The sequence below is a fragment of the Microtus oregoni genome, unplaced genomic scaffold, assembly GCF_018167655.1.
Source record: "Microtus oregoni isolate MIOR12 unplaced genomic scaffold, Mior012 000088F_ref0000325, whole genome shotgun sequence".
Lineage (NCBI taxonomy): Eukaryota > Metazoa > Chordata > Mammalia > Rodentia > Cricetidae > Microtus > Microtus oregoni.
Genome location: NW_024544555.1, coordinates 2371964 through 2396753, shown reverse-complemented (window position 1 = coordinate 2396753; position 24790 = coordinate 2371964). Strand labels below are relative to the sequence as shown.

The following is a 24790-nucleotide window of genomic DNA, read 5'->3' as shown; positions in this document are numbered from 1 at the left end:
TTGGTTAACAAACAAAGTTTAAAAAAATAATGGCAAGCCGGGCGGTGGTGGCGCATGTCTTTAATCCCAGCACTCGGGAGGCAGAGGCAGGCGAATCTCTGTGAGTTCGAGGCCAGCCTGGTCTAGTTCCAGCTAGTTCCAGGACAGGAACCAAAAAGCTACAGAGAAACCCTGTCTCGAAAAATCAAATAATAATAATAATAACAATAATGGCAGAGCAGGGATTTGAGAAACTGTCTCAGCAAACAAATAATTGCGAAGGAAAGTTGAAATTGCCAAGAATAGGCTACTTTTTGAGTTTTTATTAAATGGGAAATTCCTGTTGGTGTTCTTAAGTTAGTAGCTTGTCACTGGTATTAAAAGGCCCTATTCAGCTCTTCCGGTCTCTTTGGCCTCGGCGGCAGAAGCAAGATGACGAAAGGAACGTCATCCTTCGGAAAGCATCGCAACAAGACGCACACGTTGTGCCGCCGCTGTGGCTCTAAGGCCTACCACCTTCAGAAGTCTACCTGTGGCAAATGCGGCTACCCTGCCAAGCGCAAGAGAAAGTATAACTGGAGTGCCAAGGCTAAGAGACGAAACACTACCGGGACTGGGCGGATGAGGCATCTAAAAATTGTCTACCGAAGATTCAGGCATGAATTCCGTGAAGGGACAACCCCTAAACCCAAGAGGGCAGCTGTTGCAGCATCCAGTTCATCTTGAGGATTTCAATCTGTCATAAAATAAATGTTCTGGTTTCCAAAAAAAAAAAAAAAAAAAAAAAAAAAGGCCCTATTCAGGGCTGGAGAGATGGCTCAGAGGTTAAGAGCACTGTTTGCTCTTCCTAAGGTCCAGAGTTCAATTACCAGCAACCACATGGTGGCTCACAACCATCTGTAATGAGATCTGGTGCCCTCTTCTGGCCCACAGGCAGGCAAACCACTGTATACTTAGATAGATAGATAGATAGATAGATAGATAGATAGATAGATAGATAGATAGATAGTTTATTCAGTAACAAACATGGAGACCCTGTTATGTACTTACAGTAAACCATTAGCGTCCAATGAAGGGGAAATCCCTCTTCTAGATACCTGAACAGTTTGTAGAGTTGTGCAGTACAATAACATTTTGGAAAATACCTAACGAGCACATATTTCACGGAAAAGAGGTGGATCAACACAAAATAAGCCATTGCACTAAATAGACCGTATATAGAACAGGTACTGGCTAGCCTGCTCTCTGTAAGGGGGCCAGATGATAGTCAACATTTCTGGTTATGTGAACTTTGAGGTCATTGTGGCAAATACTCTACGTGGCCTGAGCCAGGCCGTAGATGAGCACATGTAAACAAGTGATCATGGCTGTGCTCCAGGAGCAGGAAAGTTTTATTGAATAAAATGCCAATACCATGTAAATTTTTGCATCATAACGTATTATTTTTCTTGACTTTTGAGACGGGGTCTTGTTATGTAGCCCAACATGGAACTGGCCTAAGACTCATCTCCAGGCTCTGCCTAAATAAATAAATAAATAAATTGTACCTAATGTTATTAGGTATCATTATGTCATTTTGAAACACAATTTGGTTTTGTTACTCCACTTTGCTGCCTCTTGTCTCCCATTCCCCAGCCTGTCCCTTTACCCTTATACCTTCTATCCCTAGTAAGCCGCATGTCACAGGCGTTTCACCAGGGTTCTGTTACCCTCGCCCTTTCCTCCATGTCGTGACCGCCGCCCCCCTTTCTGGTGTCAGGACCTCACTCACACCCAGACAGATCCATGTATGTGAACTCTAAAAGCTGGGATCTGAATATGAGAGAAAATATGCAGTATTTATTTTTTCAGAACTTGCTTGCCTCACTTAATATGACAATGCACAGACCCATCCACTTTGCTGCAAATTTCACAATTTGATTTGTCTTTACAGCTGATAAAACTCCCATTGTGAGCACATTTTCATTATCCATTCGCCTGTTTGTGGACTTCTAGGTTATTTCCTTTCGTAAAATATTACTCTTCATTTGTTTCAATCACTTGAAAAACTGTAACTGGCACTGTAATCTCACAGGTGCAGAGGGCAGGTGCCAGCAGAGCTTAGCGGAGCTTGGCTCCCTGGCCTGGGTTTGCATACCCCTTCTATAAGAAACAAAACGGGAGGCAATATTTACAAAGGAGAGGGCAAGCCTGGAGAGGTACATTGGTTGTCTGGTGTCACACCCCTCTAGGTGGAGCTGGAGCTAGCCCCAGTCTGACTGCAGCCCAGAGTTCTCCCGCATCCACTGCTTCCTCTTCCCTCTCTCTTCCTCCCCTTTAACAGTTTCTATGTCTTTCTTTCACTTCAGTGATTACAGTGTTACCCTCAGAAATTATACAAGTTCTAAAAAAGAAACCCCTCCTTGTTTGTATAGAGGTGAGTATCCCCGCCTGTCACGCGGGAGACCGGGGTTCGATTCCTCAATGGGGAGCCAAAATAAAATAAAATAAAATAAAAATAAAAAAGAAATCCTAAGGTAGTCACTCACGCTTACAGTCTCACTTGTGGGGTAGAGGAGGAGGGATTAGAAGTTCAAGGCCAGTGTCAGTACAATAGTGAATTGGTGACCAATATGGGCTACCTGAAACCTTGCCTCAACGCCCCCCCCCCAAAAATAAATAAGCCAAGCTGGGCGGTGGTGGCGCACGCCTTTAGTCTCAGCACTCGGGAGGCAGAGGCAGGCAGATCTCTGTGAGTTCGAGACCAGCCTGGTCTACAAGAGCTAGTTCCAGGACAGCCTCTAAAAAGCTACAGAGAGCCGGGCGGTGGTGGCGTACGCCTTTAATCCCAGCACTCGGGAGGCAGAGGCAGGCGGATCTCTGTGAGTTCGAGACCAGCCTGGTCTACAAGAGCTAGTTCCAGGACAGGCTCCAAAACCACAGAGAAACCCTGTCTCGAAAAAACCAAAAAAAAAAAAAAAAAAAAGCTACAGAGAAACCCTGTCTCGAAAAACAAAAACAAACAAAAAAAAAAAGGAAAGAAAGAAAATAAATAAGCCAATAAATAATATTTAAATAGTGATTTGGTCAGGCCTAATTCTGACTTAACAGTATAAGTGAGATATGACGGTTCACGTCTGTAATCCCACCACTTGGAGGTAGAAGCGGAATAGGGATGAATTTCAGCCCAGTTCCAACCTTGGGCTACATAACAACACTGTGTCTCAGAACCAAGCAAGCTGTGTGACACATACTTTTAACCCCAGCACTTGGGAAGCAGAAGCAGGCGGATCTCTGTTAGTTTGAAGCCAGCCTAGTATACATAGGGAGTTAGCAGTGTACAGCAGTTAAGCTAAGCATGCAAGGGAACTCGCTGCTCTTCCGCAGGACCAAGGGACAGCTCCTAGCACCCATACTGGTGGCTCACAGCAGCCTGTAACTCCAGTTCCAGGTGATCTGACATCGCTTTCTGATGTACATACAGAGATTCAGACATGTATACATACACATAAAATGAGGATAAACCAGTCTCTTTATTAAAGCCAAACACAAAAGCTGGATGTGGTGGCAGATGTCTTTAATCCCAGCACTTGAGAGAAAGAGGCAAGAAGATTTCTGTGAACTCGAGGCCAGCCTGGTCTACAGAGTGAGTTCTAGGACAGCCAGAGCTGCATAGGGAAACCCTGTTTTGAAAAACAACAACAACAACAAAATGTTTAATGTATTTATTTAACAAATATACAAGCTAACGTCTTTTTTTTTTGGATTTTTTTTTGTTTTTTTCTTTTTTTGAGATAGGGTTTCTCTGTGGCTTTGGAGCCTGTCCTGGAACTAGCTCTGTAGACCAGGCTGGTCTCGAACTCACAGAGATCCGCCTGCCTCTGCCTCCCGAGTGCTGGGATTAAAGGCGTGTGCCACCACTGCCCGGTTTAACATCTTTTTAAAAAAAAAAAAAAAACAAAAACAAAACCTTCAAGCCATTTATTTATTTAGATTAGGCTGGCCTCGAACTCACCGAGATCCACTTGCCTCTGTTGCAGGCCTAATTCCAAGGTAAGTATTGAGTTACTAACTTCATGGTGATCAATGTCTTCACTTGAGTAAGATAACTACAAGAACAGTCATGATTATCATGGTAGGAGACCCCCTTAGTAACTTCCCCCCCTTTCTCTACTTCAGTGTTATCATAATTACTTTGGTGATTTAGGCATTTGATACATGTATATATATTTGGTGTGTGTGTATTATCATAATTACTTTGGTGATTTAGGCATTTGATACATGTATATATATATTTGGTGTGTGTGTGTAGATTTATAAACCTTAGTACCACTTCTTGAACATAGCATTCCAAACTGTCTCTTGAATAAGCACCATGTATAACAAAATTGGTTTGGTCAGGCAGATGACTCAGCGGGTAAAGGTGCTTGCTGCTAAGCCCGACAACCTGAGTTCAATCCCTGGGATCCACGAGAAGAAAACCAACTCCTGCATGTTGTCTTCTGATCCCCCACTGCATTTCACAGAGCATGTTCATGCACACACACACACACACGTAAGTAGATAAATAAATGGTGTGGGGGGGTTGTTTTTTGTTTTTTAAAAAAAGAACAGTTGCTTTCCCAGAAGTAAGTCTGTCCAATGTAGTCAATTCCACCTCCATGCTTGGCTCACTGAATTTGCCAGATGGTTCAGATAAATTCAGGAGCTACGAGCCAGAACTTCTCCATTGATTTTATTTGGTAGCTTGCATTGCATATAAAGAACTGACTCACCTGCAATCCATGAATGAATGTGCACTTACTCCAGGCACGAGTTACTGGGCTACCCTGACTGTGGTATATTCATGTGCTCATGCAACATGTGGATACATAATTAGTGATGCTTACCACATGCCAGAGACAAAAAAAATTATTTTTGAAGTTACATTCATTTTTGTATTTGTGGGTAGGCAGTGTAGCTCAGTAGTAGAACACTTGCGCATCCATAAGGCCATGGGTTCAATCCCCAGAACCTGAGAGGAAGAGACAGTGACAGAGGGAGACTTTTTCCAGGACAGGCTCCAAAGCCACAGAGAAACCCTGTCTCAAAAAAAAAAAAACAAACAAAAAAAAAAAACCAGAGGGAGACTTTTAGAGGCAAGTCCCAGAGGCTACCCCTTCCCTGTGATAAGCACATTGCTTCAGCACACCGTTATATTCGCTCATTCTCACACTACCCCTAAATATATAGGCATTCGTCACAGACAAGAAAACTGCAACCCAGAAAGTCGACAAAATAACGAATAGTAAGGATCCATCCTCGACTATGTCCCTTTACTCCAGCGCTCACGCCTTTAGCTGTCACTAAATTATCCTGATAACAAATTTAATGTTTAATTAAAACATTAAAATATGAGCTCCCTGCTTAGTTCAAAATTCAGTCAACATTTTGAACTGCACACACTACCTTCCATGAGCCACTATTCTGAGTAAAGACAGTAAGATTGGAGCTGGTGTGGTGGTGCACGTCTTTAATGCCAGCATCAGGAGGCAGGCAGATCTCTGTGAGTTCAAGGCCAGCCCGGTCTATAGAAAGAGTTGCAGGACAGCCAGACCTACACAGAAAAACCTTGTCTCAAAAACAAAACAAAACAAAAACAAAAGAAAGAAAAAAGAGGCCATGAATTTGAGAGAGGGGAAGCATGGGGGGGTGTTGAAGGCAGGAAAGGAAAGGAAAAATGATATAAATACAGAGCTCGTCTATGAAATTCTCTAAAAAATCCAAAAAGTATCAGTTTATCCTAAATATGGGTCACGTGGATCAACTCATGTGACTTAGGAAAAAAAAGTCATTTTCTTAAGAATAGCTAGAATCTTAGTTGTGTAAACACAAGGTCACTTGGTAGACAAATTATGAGTCAACTCGAATAGTGTCTTTATTCTGAAAACATAGATTTGTTCCTCGGAAAGAACTCTGGATTAAGGGGTTCAATTTTTTTTTTAAAAAATGTTTATATATATACATCTATGTGTGTGTGTGTGTAATACTAATGATCTACTAAATACAGCAAGGAATCGGACCATTCACACCTTGCTGATGGTGATGTGAAGTGGCACAGCATTTCTGAAAAGCAGTGTGATGCTTTCTTAAAAACTATCGCCAGGCAATGCTGGCAAACGACTTTGATCCCAGCACTCAGGAGGCAGAGGCAGTAAGAGCTCTGTGAGTCTAAGACCAGCCTGGTCTACACAACAGTTCCAGGACAGCCAGGCCTGTTGCGGAGAGAAACTTGGTCTCCAAAATTTACATACTTTCTGTTTCTATTTGTGTAATATTTGAAAAGAACACGGTTTTAAAAGCGGAGACCAAGCTCGGAGGTGCAACCATTAGGCAGTGCAACCTTCTTGAAGCTTGACTCCCCGGGGTGGTAGATAAGAATAGAAAGATGGATTGGCGAGGTGACTCAGTAGCTAAATGCTTTTGCTGCTCTTCCAGAGGACCCAGGCTCTGTACCCAGCACCTACAATGAGCAGCTCATAGCTGTTTATAAAGCTGGCATCAGGGGACCAGACTTGCCTCTTCTGGCCTCCATGGATACACACACACACACACACACACACACACACACACGAGAACACAGACTTACACACACACACAAATAAATAAACACTATTTAATCTTTTTTTTTTCTTATTTTCGAGACAGGGTTTCTCTATAGCTTTTGGTTCTTGTCCTGGAACTAGCTGGAACTAGACCAGGCTGGCCTCGAACTCACAGAGATCTGCCTGCCTCTGCCTCCCGAGTGCTGGGATTAAAGGCATGAGCCACCACTGCCCGGCTAACACTATTTAATCTTAAACAAGTGAACAAACAACCAAACTGAAAAGGAATCATGGGCTGTTCAGATGTTTCAGCCAGTAAAGACTCTTATATACACACATATCACAATCAAAATATATGAATGAAATCTTTTTAAAAAATAGGGTCACTAGGGGCTGGAGAGATGGCTCAGTGGTTAAGAGCATTGCCTGCTCTTCCAAAGGTCATGAGTTCAATTCCCGGCAACCACATGGTGGCTCACAACCATCTGTAACGAGAGCTGCTGCCCTCTTCTGGTCTGCAGACATACACACAGACAGACTATTGTATACATAAATAAATAAATAAATAAATATTAAAAAAAAAATAGGGTCACTGAATTGAAGACCCGGATATCAATCCACATATCTTCGAACACCTGATCTTTGACAAAGAAGCAAAAAACATCAAATGGAAAAAAGAAAGCATATTTAACAAATGGTGGTGGCATAACTGGATATTAACATGTAGATAAAAATAGACCCATATCTATCACCGTGCACAAAACTCAAGTCCAAATGGATCAAAGACCTCAACAGAAAACCAGCCACACTGAACCTTATAGAAGAGAAAGTGGGAAGTACACTTGAATGAATTGGCACAGGAGACCACTTCCTAAATATAAATATAACCCCAGCAGCACAGATACTGTGAGAAACAATTAATAAATGGGACCTCCTGAAACTAAAAAGCTTCTGTAAAGCAAAGGACATGGTCAACAAGACAAAACAACAGCCTACAGAATAGGAAAAGATCTTCACTAACCCCACATCAGACAGAGGTCTGATCTCCAAAATATACAAAGAACTCAAGAAACTGGACACCAAAAGATCACATAATCTGGACTATAGACCTAAACAGATAACTCTCAACACAACAGAGGACTCTAAAATGGCTGAAAGACACTTAAGGAAATGTTCAACATCCTTAGTCATCAGAGAAATGCAAATCAAATCAACTCTGAGATTCCATCTTACACCTATAGGAATGGCCAAGATCAAAAACACTGATGACAACTTATGCTGGAGAGGTTGTGGGGAAAACTTCTGCATTGCTGGTGGGAGTGCAAGCTGGTACAGCCCCTCTGGATGTCAGTGTGATGATTTCTCAGAAAATTAGGAAACAACCTTCCTCAAGACCCAGTAATACCACTTTTGGGTATATATTCAAAGGATGCTCAATCGTGCCACAAGGAGATGTGCTCAACTATGTTCATAGCAGCATTGTTTGTCATAGCCAGAACCCGTAAACAACCTAAATGTCCCTTGACTGAAGAATGGATAAGGAAAATGTGGTACATTTACACAATGGAGTACTACACAGCAGAGAAAAATATCAACATCTTAAATTTTGCAGGAAAATGGATGGAGCAAGAAAACATCGTTTTGAGTGAGGTAACCCAGACACAGAAAGACAATTATCACATGTACTCACTCATAGGTGGTTTTTAAACATAAATCAAAGAAAACCACCCCACAAATCACAATCCCAGAGAACCTAGACAACAATGAGGACCCTAAGAGGGACTTACATAGATCTAATCTACATGGGAAGTAGAAAAAGACAAGATCTCCTGAGTAAATTGGGAGCATAGGGACCTTGGGGGAGGGTGGAAGGGGAGGGGAGAGGCAGGGAGGGGAGCAAAGAAAAATGTAGAGCTCAATAGAAATCAATAAAAAAAATAGGGCCGCTATGACTGCTTCATGTCTGTCAGACTAGAGAAGGCAGAAGTGGGGGTAGGGAAGTCAGCAAGAAAAGAGAATGGAAGTTTGTACTAGGTGAACGGTGAGCAGTTGGACTATGGATGTATTTTGAAGATCAAGTCAATTTGTTTCAAAGACAGATTCATTTGGGTATAAAAGACACCTATGAGCCAGGCAGTGGTGGTGCATGCCTTTAATCCCAGCTCTTGGGAGCCAGAGGTAGGCAGATCTCTGTGAGTTCAAGGTCAGCTAGGTCTACAGAGCAGGACAGGCTCCAAAGAGACAGAGAGAAACCTTGTCTCGAAAAAAAAAAAAGGGAAAAAAGAAGAAGACATATGTGAGTCAAGATTGACACCAAAGTGTTGGCCTACACACCCAGCCTGGGATGGGGAAAAATGGGTTTAAGGAGTGGTTTGTAGGGCTGGCGTGGTGGCAAATGCCCGTTCCGGAATTCTGGAGGTTGATGGGGGAGGAATGAAAGCTCTGGGCTAACCTGAGCTATATACAAAGATTTTGTCTAAAAACATAAACCAAACAACAGCAAACCCACTGCTTTCCTGCCCCAGCTGTATTTCTCATCACCGTCTGACAGTGCACTCATGACAGCACCTACACTAACAAGGTACTCCAAATTCCCGACCCACAGGAACTCTGGGAGATAATAAATGGTTTGTTACCATTAAGGTTTAGAGTAATTTGTTAGGTGGCAAAAGGTGATTTTTTTTTCCTTTCTTCCCAGTCTTGGAGACAGAACTAGGGACTCGCTACTTACGAGATATATCTGAACCCATTTTAAACGTTTAGATATTAAGTCAAGTTCTTACTAAGTTGCCAAGACTGTCCTGAGCTTGCTGTGTAGCCCAGGCAGGCCTTGGGTTTGCAATTCTCCCTCCTTGACCTCCTGAGTAGTTGAACTTATAAACCTGTGTCACCATGCACTGATTTATCTTCATCTTAACACTGAGTCTTAGCATTGTAGCCGTGACTGGCCTAGGACTCTCCATTTCCTCCTCCAATCTTCTTGCTAGATGACAGCCACACTGGACCACTGCATCTGATGGGAAAGCAATGTTTAATGGCTCAGGTGTCACATGGCCCAGAGGAGCCCGTGACACAGCTCTCGGTGCTCTGTGGAATGCTGAAGATGGCAGCCGCACCTTGCAGATGCTGAGTCTGCAGTCACTGCGTAAGTGACTAGTTCCTAGTTCCTAGACGTCAAAAGAAATGTAGACAAGCTTTTCTGCCTGGGAATGATCATTTCCCTAACTTAGCTGCATTTGTCTAAATAAAAAGCACTCTCCATTAACCTAATGACTGTCCCCAGCTTGTGGCAATCAGGTCTAGAGTTTTCCATAACTGATGAAACCGGCTTTCCGTAGTACTTACTGTTCTTGCTGGCTTGCCTCCTCCATATTTCTTGAGCACTTAACTACGTACCAGGCATTGGTAAATATTACTCGTGTGGTATGAGCTCGTATTTTCTCAGCAGTCTGAGGAAGTAAGTATGATCATTATCTCCAATTTACATTGAGGACTCAGAGGTCCTGGGTTGAAGGAACTTGCCTAAAGTCACAGAGATAGACAAGCCTCAATTCAGACCTTGGCACCCGATTCCAAAGCCCATAAATGTAACCACTGTACACACCCCCAAAACTCAGCTGACTCATGAGCTGTGTTGGAAGTTGCACACAAAATAATGCTGTCATCAACTAAACTTGTGAGTTCTAAAAGGATTATTCTTCCTTCTATTTTTCTTCTTATTGCCTGGATCATGAAAAAAAAATGTTCAGCTGTGTGTGATGATTCACACTTGTGATCCTAGTCCCTGGATGGTCAAAGCAAGAGAACCATGTCTTCTTGGCAAGCCTTGGCTACAAAGTGATCCGGAGGCCAGCCTGGGTTGCCTCGTGAGGCCAGTGTACAATAACTGGAGAAGTCTAAAGATAAAGGTAGAACATGAATCTAAGAGAAGAAAACCATTTAAAAACTAAAGCTGTCTAATTGTGAAATACTCACTGAGTACCATGTACCTGGGCAGCTATCCTGAGAGAACTGCATGCAATCTTTCCCTCACAATCCCTTGTCATTTCAAGATAGAGAAGTTAGGTAAAATAGACATTAAAAAACAACACAGAAGGACTCAAAGACAAGCCAAAATTAATTATAGCCTTACGGATCTAAATTTAGAAAGTGGACTAAATTGAATGAAATAACCAGCGGGGTAAGTTTAGGAGGGAAAGACAGGGAGAAACTGAGTTCTATTCAGAGTTTTGAAGTATGAGCAGTATATGGTTTGCCAATCAGAAAAAAGTATACCACGCAATTATATGATCATAACCAGCTCAATTAAGCTGGGGGAAAGATTCTTAGGAGCACAGGTAAAGCTTTTCCCTATTAAATAGGACTAATGTTTTTAGACTCGTGTTCTTAATGCCATAAATAGCTAGCATTTAAAAATGCTTACAGACACACGTGCATACAGAAACAGGGTCCATACAAACATCACTCCTTTCATCTTCTTAGCAATCTGATGAGATACATGCTATTATTATCTTTAAAGAGTAGTTAGTTGAATTTCCTGAGGTCATTCAGGAAATGATGACGTTGATCTGTTTGATTTGTAGCTGTAGCTCTTATCCACAGTTCTACCTTTCTAACTGCATTAACTGATAGAGGGTAGACCACATGGTCTAGCATGGAATCAATAATTCCCAATCAAAAAGTCATGTTACTACTCACTAACATTTTAACTTTCTTTGTTTTGTTTTTTTTTAAATTTGATGTGCATAGATGTTTGCCTGTATGTATGCCTATGTACCATGTGCATGCCTGGTGCCCTCAGACACCAGAAAAGGGTGTTAGATCCCCTGGAATTGGAGTCACAGAGAGTTGTGAGCAATCATGTGAGTGCTAGGAACTGACTCCTGGTGTTCTGTGAGCCCCCCCAAAGCCTCAGTGTTGTAGTAAATACTTTAATCCAAGCACTCCAGAGTCATAGACAGGATGATCTCTACGTTTGAGGCCAACCTGGTCTGTATACTGAGCTCCAGGACAGCCAGGTCTAACTAGCAAGAACAGGTCTCAAAAAACTCAAAAATTAAGTCAGGTGGTGGTGGCACATCCTTTTAATCCCAGTGCTCAAAAGGTAGAGGTAGGAGGAGCTCTATGAGATTGAGACCAGCCTGGTCTGTAGACAGAAAAAGTTCCAGGACAGCCAAGGCTACACAGAGGAACCCTGTCTTAAGAAAACAAATAAACAAAAACAAAAATAAATAAAGAGTAGCAAATATTCTTAATCATTGAGCCCCCCCCCCTTGAAGTTCTTGCTTGGCTCCTGGGGACTTGGCTTGACTGGGGGTACCCAGGGAAAGAAGAAATAAAAATAAACACATAGACACACATTTATGGAAACGCGGGGATTGAGTGGACTGGACTCCTGTGTTAGAAAGACTGAAGCACGCTGGTAGCCCACCATGTTCACTACATATAGATGAACAAGGAGGCAGGATTATTATACACAGCTGAACAAGGAGGCAGATTTAGCTAATCTTGGTAGGTACAGGTTCTGCAGGGAAGCTGTCTTCAGATCGTAAATACCTATGGCAGAAAGTGTCGATGGATGCTTTCTGCACAGGCATCACAGAAAGCTTTATCATCTCTTTAAGCCTCATGTTTGGAGGAGGGGAGGCTCTGACATTTTTCCGTGGGGCTAAGACGTTGAAGTCCTCGATGTGATCACGTCCATGCTAACAACACACATTCACTTCAGGACTTCATCCACTCAGGACTTCTTCCACTCTCCACACTTTATTTCTTAATTTCTTCCTTCTTCTTAACAGACACTTCCATAGTCAAAGACACCATCTCTTCTGGACAACAGTAGCAGCTTCACTATTTTCTTTTCTGTTTTTCTCTTTTGTAACACACAAATAGGACCATGTACCTCCCCTGCTTAAAACCTGAGTGGGCTCTCATTGCCCCTGCTGGTTTGATGCCTGCCTTTTCCTTTTAGTCTTTACTCTCCATGAAAGACACAGCTATCTCTATCTTGTTTAAGTGTCTCTCCAGCATGAGAGCATCATGTACATAAAGGATGCTAGATGAATGGAGTGGAATGAAATGAATCCAAATGACTGTTGTCCTCTTTGGTGGAGCTAGGGGTCAAACTGGGACTGCGCACATACTAGGTAAGCACTTAACTCTAGTTCCTCTTTAGAAAGATAGATTTTTAGGCATTTGAATAGGAAATACAAATAAATGTGGAGGCATGTAGGTGGTTTTGCACAGTTTGCATTCACTAAATCATTTGTTTACTTTCTGCTTTCATGTCTCATGCTTATTAATGATAGGTGCTAGAAGACAGCATCTATGTGTTTTGTGGTTCTCTGCTCTACTCTCGTTCTATGTCAGGGTCATGTCAAGTGCTTAGTAAGTATTTGCTGCATGAAAGATTTCAGTTACCAATGCGATTTGGGAGGACAAATAGTTCAGGTTAGGTCACAATTGTTACAGGAAAGCATAACCAGTTCTAAAAAGCTGTAGAGTATGAGATTCTCTCACTTATTCATGTGCTACCTATTCACACCTACCATGTGCTAGAGATACTGCTAGACAAATTCCTATTACCATGAAGCTTGAAGTCTGGTGATAAACAGGCAATTACATACATACATACATACATACATACATGTATGTATTTAAAGGGAGAGAAAGAACAAGACACTCCAGGAGTCATTTAACCCAGACATAGTGTTAAGAAGTGATTTCTAGCTGGACAGTGGTGGCGTACGCCTTTAATCTCAGCACTGGGGAGGCAGAAGCTCGCAGATCTCTGTGAGTTTGAGACCAGCTTTGTCTACAAAGCAAGTTCCAGGACAACCAGGGCTACACTGTGAAACCCTGTCTTCGAAAAACAAAAAACAAGCAAACAAAAAAATGATTTATAAATTGTTGCCAGTTAAAAGAAGGTGCAGAAAGTGATGGAGTGAATGCTTTTGTGTGTGCAGCCCTTACTGAGAAAGCCAGAGCTTTCTTCTTCGTAGCCTAAGGCTCCTTCTTTCTTTCATCCAACCATGTTTTTTATTACACTTGTATCATACGCCAGGCATGTATTACACCATCATTAAAGTTTGTCTACGACTACTTAAGAAAAAAATTCTTCAGAACTGTTGGTAGCACGTCTCAGTTATTCGCTCCTCTTAAAGTGCTTTGTAGACGCTTAGTGTTTACTAGATTAATGGATTAACATATGAACAAATCTGAACTCTAAGAGTAAAAGCCATTTATTATCAGGTCTGTTCGACAGAATAGTTTTGTGCTGATGGAAATTTTTCAGTATATTTGCACCAACCAATATGGCAGTCATAGATGATGAGTACTTGAAATGTGGCTTGGGCGTGGCCTGAGCCAAGCTTCAGAGAACAGGTGCGTTTCTGATCTCTTCCCTAAAGGTGCAGATTATTTGGTGCTATTAAACATCTACAAGCTGAGCTGTTGAATGCTACTGGTGCTAATAAATACCTGTGCGTGGTGGCAAGCCATAATTAGCACCTTAGTCACTGAATAGCAATCAATTCCGCGTTCTGGCATCCTGACAGACAGACGGCTCCATGGGGTGAGAGGGTTCACGTTCCTAACTCCACCTCCTTTAGAGCTCACTTGCGGCAGTCCATCATCCTGAACTGCATCACGGATCTTGTAGTTCAACACGAGGGTGACATCACTGCCGGTGTCACCTGGGAGTGGGCTATGATTGATTTCCGGTATCCCGTTGTCTTTTGGGAATTGTAGTTCAGAGACGCCGGTTGTACCTCAGTACTCATGGTCTGGGAACTACAACTCCCTGCTGTCCTCGAGATGCGCCCGGCTGTACTCTGCGAGCTGTGCGATTGCCTCAGCAAGTGTGAAGTGTGTGCTTTGGTGTCCTGGGAAGCTAGGATTCCCCGAGTGGGAGGGAAAAGTTGGAGCTACTTCTCTGAGGATATCACCGGGACCGCTCTGCTGGATCTTGAGTCAATTGGGCGACACCATGGCGGTGAGTTTGGGCGGGAAGAGCATCCTCAGATTTGGGCCCTGAAACCCAGCTGTTAGGGTATTCGGGGCTCCCCACATGTGCCTGTCGCCGGGAAGGGAAACACCCTTTTCGGAAAGACTCCTTTCCTTCGCTGGAGGCACGATTTCCTGGAGAATCATTTGCTTTTCTCTCTAGTTGAGCCAGCGTCTTCACTTTACGCGGACTACTTAAATTACAAACACGGAATTTCGTCGTGTTTTAAGTAAAAATAGAGGTAGAGAAGACTATGTAAACGTTTCCAACAATCGGGCACCTCACTGAGAATGTGTTTAGTGTCTCTGAAGCACTGACTTTTAAATATATTTTATTTTACAATTAAGCAGCTGGACCCGGTGGCACAGGTCTAGTAGTCTCAGCTACTTTGGAGACCGAGACAGGAGGACCGAAAATTAAAGACTTGCGTAGGCGTGGAAAAAGTTCAAAGTCAACCCGAATAACTTAGCGAGACTGTCTCAAAATAAAAAGTGAAAAGGGCTGGGAAGTAGTTCAGTCGTAGAACTCTAACCTAGCATGACCAAGGCCCTTAATTCATTCTCCAGTACTGGGGGCGAAATTGAATAGTTAAGCCGGAGGGAGCGATGACTTTCAGGAATTAGAGGTATTCCTTGAGGCCTCTTGAGCTTGGTAGTCACAACGTGTTTAGAGGACAGTCGGGTTTTCCTCCTGCCACGTTCACCTACCCAGGTGGAGGAGCAGAGGTGACTGGGCAGGGTATTTCCAGGTAATACAATGATGGCAGAGTAGCCAGAACCAGAAGCAACGATGGGTACAGAGAGGCAGTGAGAAGATGGGACTGGGTGACTGGCAAGCTAAGAGTTGGCGGAAAAGGGACCCCATTATCAGGAGAAGGTTACTATAGGGTTGAAGAATTTTTGGCGCTAGAATTTTTTTTTCTTTTTGGTCTTAGTCTTATGTAGCCCAGGACCCCTGAAACTCACTGTATAGCTTTATCTCTGAGTCTTTCTGCCTCTTACCTTAAAGGGGGTTGGGTTTCAGCGGTGCAATATTGTATCTGGCATAAAAGTAACTCATCTGTGCTCTTCAGATCATGGCTTTTCTTTCCTCCTCTTCCTCCTCCTCCTCCTCCTCCTCCTCCTCCTCCTTCTCCTCCTTTTTGTGGAAGTGCTATTGGAGATTGAACCCAGCGCCTTGCACATGGTAGGCAAATAAACTGCCATTGTGTTGCGTACCCACCTTGAAAGGACTGTTTCTAGTTAGTAGTAAAATCTTTTGGAGTGACCACCTCCATGGCTGTTCATACCCATCACTGTGGGAGAAATCGTGTTAGGGAGAGAGCCAGGTAGGAAAAACCTCAAGAAAAGAGGCAGGGACTAATTTCTCTGTTTTATTCTGGTGGTGTGTGTGTTTCTTACCCTGCAAGGTTAAATATCCGCAAGTAATATAGTTTGTATTCATGGAATACCTTGTGGTTTACAAAAGACCTGTGCCAAAAATAGATGGGAGCATCAGGAGCACTGTCAGACTGAAAGCCAGGATAGAACTTATTTAGGGTCCTGGTTCTCTATTTAGGAACTGGTGGAGCCAGGATATGGGCAACAGAGCAAGGGAAAACAGAAATTGGAGTAAGATGATGGGTGGTATTGTCGGTTTTCACCATTTGCTGGCTTGCTGTCAAGTTCAGATTTGCTGTCTCGAAAATGGGAGTCACAGTTTATCCTGCTTCTCAGGGTTGTAAAATTGAGATGATGTTTACAAAAGTGTCCTAATAACTGCAGAATAGCAGGCTATGGTGCTACACCTCCTTAATCCCAACACTCTGAGGCAGGCAGATCTCTGAGTTTGAGAGCAGGCTGGCCTACATAGTGAGTTCTAGGCTAGGCAGGGCTATATAGCGATACCCTGTTTTCAAACAAAACCACAACAGAAAACCCAAACCACAAAGCAAAATAAATGAACTGCAGAATACTGTAAAGATATGTATTTGCCTGTATGTGTATCTGTATATTGTGCTTGTCTGCCGCCTGTGGAGGCCAAAGGAGGTGCTGGATCTGGAACTCCCTGGAACTGGAGTTACAGACAGTTGTGAGCTGGCTGTGTGGTGGTGGGAACTGAACTCAGGTCCTCTGGAAGAGTATCCCGTGCTCTTAACCTGTGAGTCAATTTTCCAGCTCTCCCTTTCTTGATACTTACTTTTTTAAATTTGTGATGGAATCTTGCTAAGTTGCTCCGTTGCCCTTGAACCTGTTCTACATCCCACACAGGGCTGGCACTTGTTGTCCTTTCTGCCTTCCAGGTAGCTAGGTTTACAGTTCTGTGCCACCAGGCCTGGCTTGGAGACCTGATTGTCACAACCAGGTGTGTACTATCAGTACCTACTGAGAAGAAACCACGGATGCTTTAAACATCCTACAGTGCACCAGAGAGCCCCTGAGAGCAAAACCTGGCACAGATATCAGGACCTCAGAATTCAGTTTTTTTGTTTTTTGTTTTTTTCGAGACAGGGTTTCTCTGTAGCTTTGGAGCCTGTCCTGGAACTCGCTCTTGTTGACCAGGTTGGCCTCAAACTCACAGAGATCCGTCTGCCCTGCCTCCTGAATGCACCGTTCCTACTGGGTTCAGTAACTAATTTTTTTTTTTTTTTGGTTTTTTGAGACAGGGTTTCTCTGTGGCTTTGGAGCCTGTCCTGGAACTCGCTCTGTAGACCAGGCTGGTCTCGAACTCACAGAGATCCGCCTGCCTCTGCCTCCCGAGTGCTGGGATTAAAGGCGTGCGCCACCACCGCCCGGCCAGTAACTAATTTTTAATATTGTTCATTTACATTTTAAGGTAGGCTTGAAGAATTTGATCTGTCAGTGAACAGCTCAGTTTTTTTTTTTTTTTTGTGAGCCTGACTTCTTTTTTTCCCTCTTGGTTTTTCACACAGGGTCTCAGGTAGCCCAGGCTGGTCTCAAACTTGCAGTTTGCCTGAGGGTGCACTTGAATTTTGATCCTCTTATTTTCACCTCCCAGGTGCTGGGATTATGGCATGCACTTGCTTTCCCGGCTCTTATTTCTTTTAAAGCAAGCCATTCTGTCTCTTTTTGTATTTAATAGGAAAGAAAAGGAACAGCCAAAGTAGACTTCTTGAAGAAGATCGAGAAAGAAGTCCAGCAGAAATGGGAAGCTGAGAAAGTGTTTGAAGTCAATGCATCTCATTTGGAGAAGCAGAAGCAGACCAGGTGAGTCGGTGACGATCCCCACACCCATCTGCCTAGGGAGAGGGAAGTGAGACAGTGTGTATAGTGGGCTGGAGGAGCTGAGTTCCCCCGTGTACTCAAGTCGAACTCTTTCTATGGAATTCTTAGATTTTGTTCACATTAAGATAAAAAAAACCACATTTATTTTTGTGTGTTTGCAAGTGTGGTACATACGTGATATTCAGAGGACAACTTTCAGGAATCACTTGATTGCTACCATGTTGGTTCTGAAGATTGACCTTGAGCCTGTGTCTGCTGAGCTATCTCACCAGCCCTTACAGATTTTTTAAGTTATTATTTTTCACATTTTGACAAAGGAAAATGTTTTGAAGTTTTGTATTTATTGGCCGATAAAAAGAAAGCCTTTTCTTAGAGATTCTTACTGATATTACCTCCAATATAGAATAAAATTTTGAAGGGTCACTCTATTTGTTGATTTTATTTTATAAGTACTATATTGCTTTGAAACTAATAATTTAGTTTCAAATTATAACTGATAATTTGAGGCAAATTGTAGACAGTGATTATTGGAGGGAAAACAAAAGCAAAGTAATCGTCCTCCAGAAGAATGCCACAGTTGCTGGGCATGGTGTCCGTGTCTTTGATCCCAGCACCCAGCACTCAAGAGGCAGAGGCAGGTGAATCCCTGAGTTTGAGGCCAACTTGATCTACAGAGTGAATTATAGGACAGCCAGGACTACACAGTCTTAAAAAACAAAACAAAACAAAAAAAAAGAAAAGAATGTTACAATATGTTAAATTAATGTGCATACCCATATATATATATATATATATATATATATATATATATATATTGACATTGTCCAAGTAGGGCATGGTGGTGCACACCTTTAATCCCAGCACTTGGGAGGCAGAGAATGTGTGTGGTAGTAGCTAACTGTGAACTAACTGTGTGCTAGGAAACATACCATAGTCTCATTGAATCCTAAGGATTTTTATTATGTTTACTTGATATTACTTTTTAATGTTTATGGATGTTTTGCCTGCATGTATGTCTGTGCCCCATGTGGACACACGGTGCACACAGAGCTCAGAAGAGAGTGTCAGATCCCTTTGACTGGAATTACCGACGCTTGTGAACTGCTGTGTGGGTGCTGTGCGCTAAACTGTGGGCTATAGAAGAGCAGCAGATGCTCTTAACTACTGAACACCTCCAGTCCCTTGCTTAGCTCCTTAATAGCTTTTTAAGGTGAACGCTCCTTTTTGTGTTTTGAGACAAGGTCTCACACTATCCCAGTCTGGTCTCCAACTTGGCTATGTAGCAGAGAATGACCTGACTTGATCCTCTGCCTCCTCCTAAGTGCTAGGATTACAGGCATGTGTCACCGTGCTTGATCTATGTGGTGTTGGGGATCAGACCCAGCACTTTGTGTATTCTGGGCAAGCACTCAACTAACTAAGCTGTTCTCAACCCGCTAAAAAAAAAAAAAAAAAATTAAATTAAACTACATGTAGCAGATGGTGAAGCAGATACAGAGAGGCTAAGTAAAGTTCTCAAAGTTGATAAGAGTTCACAGGGTGTGACTCTTTCATACTTCTGTCCTTCCAAGTATTTTTTAAGGATATTTCTATGTAGCTCTGGCTGTCCTGGAACTTACTATGCAGACCAGGTTGACTTCTAACTCACCCTGCCTTGACCTCCCAAGTGCTGGGATTAAAGGCACTCCTGGCTTTGTCCTTCCAAGTATTAACCAGGCAAGACTAGCTTTTTTGTTTTGTTTTGTTTTGTTTTGAAAGATTTATTATGTATGTAGTGTTCTGCCTGCATGCTTGCCTGCAGGCTAGAAGAGGGCACCAGATTTCATAAATGGTTGTGAGCCACCATCTGGTTGCTGGGACTTGGACAAAGGACCTCTGGAAGAGCAACCAGTGCTCTTAACCCCTACTAGCTTGGTTTTTAAGAGCTGATGAACTTAAGGTGTAACTGTAGATGTTTCTAGGACTTACTAATTAAAAAAAAAGATCTATCATCTTTACTTACTACTTAGGTAAACTCCAATGGAATGCATGTAGTGTGCTATATTTAAAGTGAAAGAGAAATTGCTAGCATACAGTATTGTTATACCTTAAACTACAGTTTGTTATTCTGTTGCTTGGTTTTAGAATTTAGTCCACATTAAATCAGTTTAATAAGAAATGAACCACTGGGGCTGGAGAGATGGCTCAGAGGTTAAGAGCATTGCCTGCTCTTCCAGAGATCCTGAGTTCAATTCCCAGGAACCACATGGTGGCTCATTACCATCTGTACTGAGGTCTGGCGCCCTCCTCTGGCGTGCGGGCAGAATGTTGTATACATAATAAATAATTCTTTAAGAAAAAAAAAAGAAAGAAATGAACCACTATAATGGGTCAGTAAAAGAATGACCTGTTGAGATATGATGTTTTGTTGAAGAAATTTATGAAAATTGTGAAGATTAAATTTCAAAAGTCTTTATGAAACACACTGTGCTTTAATAAAATTCGTGAGTGAGCCACACTAAGTGATATATTGTTGAAGAATATATCCATACTTGTAAACTATGGAAAAGGAAGAGAATGGCAAAAGCTAACTGAAGGTTATTGGTTTTCCATTGTGGGGAGAGCACATATGGTTGGCTTCACTGAATTATAACTTGGAGGGTACATTTGTAAGTGCTCAGTTATTTGTAAATATACGGCATAATAAAGTGGACATTTTATTGAGACAGGATATCACTATGTAGCCCGTGCTGGTCTGGATCAAACTGACCTTGAATTCACAGAGATCCCCCTACCTCTGCCTTCCATCCTGGCTGAAAAATTAACACTAACAAATGCACCATTTATTCTGTGTGATATAATACGTAGGTTACAAATACTTATTGTGAAAAAGAAAGATAGTCTGAGAGTAGAAACAGCTTTCAATAAGATGATCCACGGCACGTACTGTGATGTTAGGACGTCTCCACTGCACGTGCTGTGATGTTAGGACGTCTCTCCACTGCACGTGCTGTGATGTTAGGACGTCTCTCCACTGCACGTGCTGTGATGTTAGGACATCTCTCCACTGCACGTGCTGTGATGTTAGGACGTCTCTCCACTGCACGTGCTGTGATATCTGGACGTCTCTCCACTGCACGTGCTGTGATATATGGACGTCTCCACTGCACGTGCTGTGATATCTGGACGTCTCCACTGCACGTGCTGTGATGTTAGGACGTCTCTCCACTGCACGTGCTGTGATATTTAGGACACGTCTCTCAAGGAACTTGAAGCTGCTTTGTGTGTATCTTTAATGAAAAAGGAATCTCACTCCCCCCCCCCCCCTTTTTTTCTTTTGGTTTTTCGAGACACGGTTTCTTTGTTTAACAGCTGAGGCTGTCCTGGAAATTACTCTGTAGACCACACTGGTCTCAAACTCACCGAAATCCACTTGCCTCTGCCTCCCAAGTGCTAGGAGTAAAGGTGTGTGCCACCACCTGGCTGGAATCTCACTTTTTCAAATAAATGTTAGAGCAGTACAGATTGTTAAAAATGTTAATTTTTAAATGATATCATTGTTACTTACATATTTCAGTCTGAGTTAAACCTCTCATATTTGTGACAGAGATACTTATCTCTTTTCTGTGCTGTTGTGGTCTAACTCAGGCTTCATATATGCTGTGTAAGTGCTCTACCATCAAGCTACATCCCTAGATCAAGGAGATTATTGCATAATATCATTTATGAATGTATGATGTTTTCAAAATCAAATTTATCTTAAGTTTTGGAGAGCTTTTAATTTCAAGTTTATAAAATTAGTATCTTTTTTTTTTCAGACAGTCTTACCTTAGGCTTTAGACCTAGACCTAGAGCTTTCTGTATGAACCACGCACAGCTCAAGTTCATAGAGATCCACCTGCTTTTGGCTCCTGAGTTACCACATGTTAAAGGGTACTACATGTTAAAGTTACTACATGTTAAAGGCATGTGCCACCCTGTCCAGCCCAAACTTGCTATCTTTTAAGTAGCTAAACTTTATTTATTTTTTTATTTTTAAATTTTTGTTTTTTGTTTTTTGAGAGAACCCTTTCTGTAGCTTTGGAGTCTGTCCTGGAACTAGCTCTTGTAGACCAGGCTGGCCTCGAACTCACAAAGATCCACCTGCCTCTGCCTCCCGAGTGCTGGGATTAAAGGCACATACCACCACCGCCAGGCTCTTTATTTTGTTTTTAAAAGAGATTTTATTTTTGTGTTAATGTGTATGTATATATGTGTTAATGTGTATGAGCATGTAAGTATACCAGCAGTGCCTGCAGAGTTCAGAAGAGGGCATTCCATCCCCTGGAACAGTTACAGAAGATTGTGATCTATCATGTGGGTTCTCTTGTTTGAGCAGCAAGAGGACAGCAACATCTGTCCAGCTCCTCCAAAAACTAGACTTGCTACAGAGTACTTGCATGACCCAGCAGCCTTTCCGTCCCATCGTTTGTTGTGAAAGAAATTTAACATTTTCTTTTTTTGTACTTTCTTTTTCATATGATTACTTTGCAGCAAGGGGAAATACTTTGTCACTTTCCCATATCCATACATGAACGGACGCCTTCATTTGGGACACACGTTTTCCTTATCCAAGTGTGAGGTAAAGCTCCTGTGTTTATTACTAACTTGGAATAGGGAGGGTCTATATTAAATACCAGTTTGAAAAAAAATTGCACGTATAAAATTCATTTCCTCTTAAGGGAATTCAAATACTTTTAAAGAATAATTTTTATACCTTAAATTTTATGTTTTTGTTTCCATGTCATGTGCGTATTTGTTCAGGGTTCTGGACATGTGTATGTTAAAAATTTCTATGTTGGTTAAAAACAACAAAAAAGATAGTGAAGTAGAATGTTGCAGTGACAAAATGTCTGTTCTAATGCTGGGAAGAGGGAAGTTAGTGCTGCCAAACGTTAGCATTTTGCCAGGTGGTGGTGGCGCAAGCCTTTGATCCCAGCACTCGGGAGGCAGAGGCAGGAGGATCTCTGAATTTGAGGCCAGCCTGGTCTATAGAACAAGTTCCATGACAGACTCCAAAGCTACAAAGAGAAACCCTGTCTCCCCCACCCCAAAGTTAGCATTTTGTGTACATCTGCCATTTATATTTATAATTTAAATTTGATTTTCTTCCTGCAGTTTGCAGTAGGATACCAGAGATTAAAAGGAAAAAATTGTCTATTTCCCTTTGGGCTACACTGTACTGGCATGCCTATTAAGGTAAGACTGCTTAGAGGATTAGCTTCTACTCTTTCCTTTTCCTTAACTTTTAAAAAATTTATTCATGTATTTTTTAGGTATGATTGCTCTATCTGTATGTATGTCTGCACATCAGAAGAGGGCACCAGATTCCATTATAGATGGTTGTGAGCCATCGTGTGGTTGTTAGGAGTTGAGCTCAGGAAGAGCCATCAGTGCTCTTAACCTCTGAGCCATCTTTCCAGTCCCTGGTTTCTACTCTTGAGCTTAGAGTAAAGAAGAATACCTGATTTATGATTTTGGAATTGGATTTTTCACTCATGCCATTTACATTAAAGTATTTTATGAAATGAGCTAAATTTGTTATAGTGAAAATTAATTTAAAAATTCTTTAAAGGACTAGGGAGATAGCTTAGGGTAAAGCACTTGCCAAGTGTCTTAGGATTCTATTGCTGTGAAGAGATACCATAACCATCATAACTCCTATAAAGGAAAACATTTAATTGGGGCTGGCCTATAGTTCAGAGATTTAGTCCTTTATCATCATGGCAGGAAGCATGGCGGCATGAGGCCGACATGGTGCTGGAGAGGTAGCCTGAGAGTTCTACGTTTGGATCCACAGGCAGCAGAAGGAAACTGTGTGCCACACTGGCCAGACTTGAGTTTATAAGACCTCAAAGCCTGCCTCTGCAGTGACACACTGCCTAGCAAGGCCATACCTACTCCAACAAGATCACACCTCCTAATAGTGCTACTCCCTATGGGCATATGGGGGCCATTTTTATACGTACCATCATACTAAGTAAACTTGGTGACTTGAGTTCAGAGCCCCAGAATGTAGCATGAGTTCTAATAGGTCTTAATAATAAAAGCCCAGAGTCAGGTAAAGGGAAAATGCTCATAGACGAGAGAGATGAAGGAGCCAAACCACAGCCACCTTACCTACTCAACTTCCCAGCCAGAAAGAGGCTGAGTTCCTGTTTCCTCCCACCTTATCTCCTCCTCTCTCTGCCCTGCCATATCACTTCCTGTGTGTCTGTACAAACCTCCAGACCTCTATGGTTAACTAATGACTAGCTCCATCCTTTGATCTTCAGGCAAGCTTCATTTGTACAAACAAGATATCGCCACATTTCTCCTGGTTGCAGTTTTACATTTTCTCCTGTGGGCTGTGCTTCACATGTAGTTTGCTTTAGACGTTTTAGTTGTCTGACATGATGTTCATTAATGCTTGAATTTAGGTACTTTGAGAAGAATACTTAGTATATTGATGAGGCATAAACTTCCTATTGTGTCACATCAATAGCAGACGATGGCAGCTTGTCCCATTTTAGTAACACTAAGTTAATACATGACAGAGTTGCTCATTCTAAGGGGTCTTTAGTAATTAGAAAGTAGTCTGTGGGGACTATGTTCAGAACCTCTGAATGGCCTATTATTCAGTAGCCTAGTGGTTTTAGCATCTTTTGGTGATATTGGCTTATTTTAATTACCACATTTGTGGTTGCAAATGATGACTTTTTTTTTTTTTAAAAAGATTTGTTTATACAACTTTCTGCCTCCACACGCCAGAGGAGGGCTCCAGATCTCTTTACAGATGGTTTGGAGCCACCATGTGGTTGCTGGGAAATGAACTCAGGAACTCTGGAAGAGCAGACAGTGCTCTTAACCACTGAGCCATCTCTCCAGCCCCAAATGATGACATTTTTATATGTGTATGTGGCATTGGAATTGAACTGAGGGTCTTACACTTGGTAGCCCAAGTGCTCTAACACTGGGTCACGTCTTCAAACCCAATACTGGTGACTCTCCCCTTTCAGTAC

The 24790-nt window shown here is 42.2% G+C and overlaps 2 protein-coding genes across 2 annotated transcripts in view; both read left to right on the top strand.

Annotated features, from left to right (window-relative positions):
* Nucleotides 1-380: 380 nt before the first annotated feature.
* Nucleotides 381-768, top strand: LOC121442261 (60S ribosomal protein L37-like). The gene has a single exon (XM_041643742.1). The coding sequence runs from the start codon at nucleotides 412-414 to the stop codon at nucleotides 703-705; it is 294 nt and encodes a 97-aa protein (XP_041499676.1). The 5' UTR covers nucleotides 381-411; the 3' UTR covers nucleotides 706-768.
* A 13641-nt stretch (nucleotides 769-14409) lies between these two features.
* The window catches only part of LOC121442233 (leucine--tRNA ligase, cytoplasmic), a 51844-nt gene continuing 41463 nt past the window's right edge, over nucleotides 14410-24790 (top strand). Inside the window, exons 1-4 of the mRNA XM_041643699.1 lie at nucleotides 14410-14535; nucleotides 17629-17753; nucleotides 22284-22371; nucleotides 22908-22988. Coding sequence (XP_041499633.1) covers nucleotides 14530-14535; nucleotides 17629-17753; nucleotides 22284-22371; nucleotides 22908-22988 — 300 coding nt within the window. The 5' untranslated portion in view covers nucleotides 14410-14529. The remainder of the gene's footprint in view (nucleotides 14536-17628; nucleotides 17754-22283; nucleotides 22372-22907; nucleotides 22989-24790) is intronic.

Bases quoted from the DNA above. Each gene is read 5' to 3' on its own strand.
- LOC121442261 (XM_041643742.1), top strand. From the start codon at position 412: ATGACGAAAGGAACGTCATCCTTCGGAAAGCATCGCAACAAGACGCAC.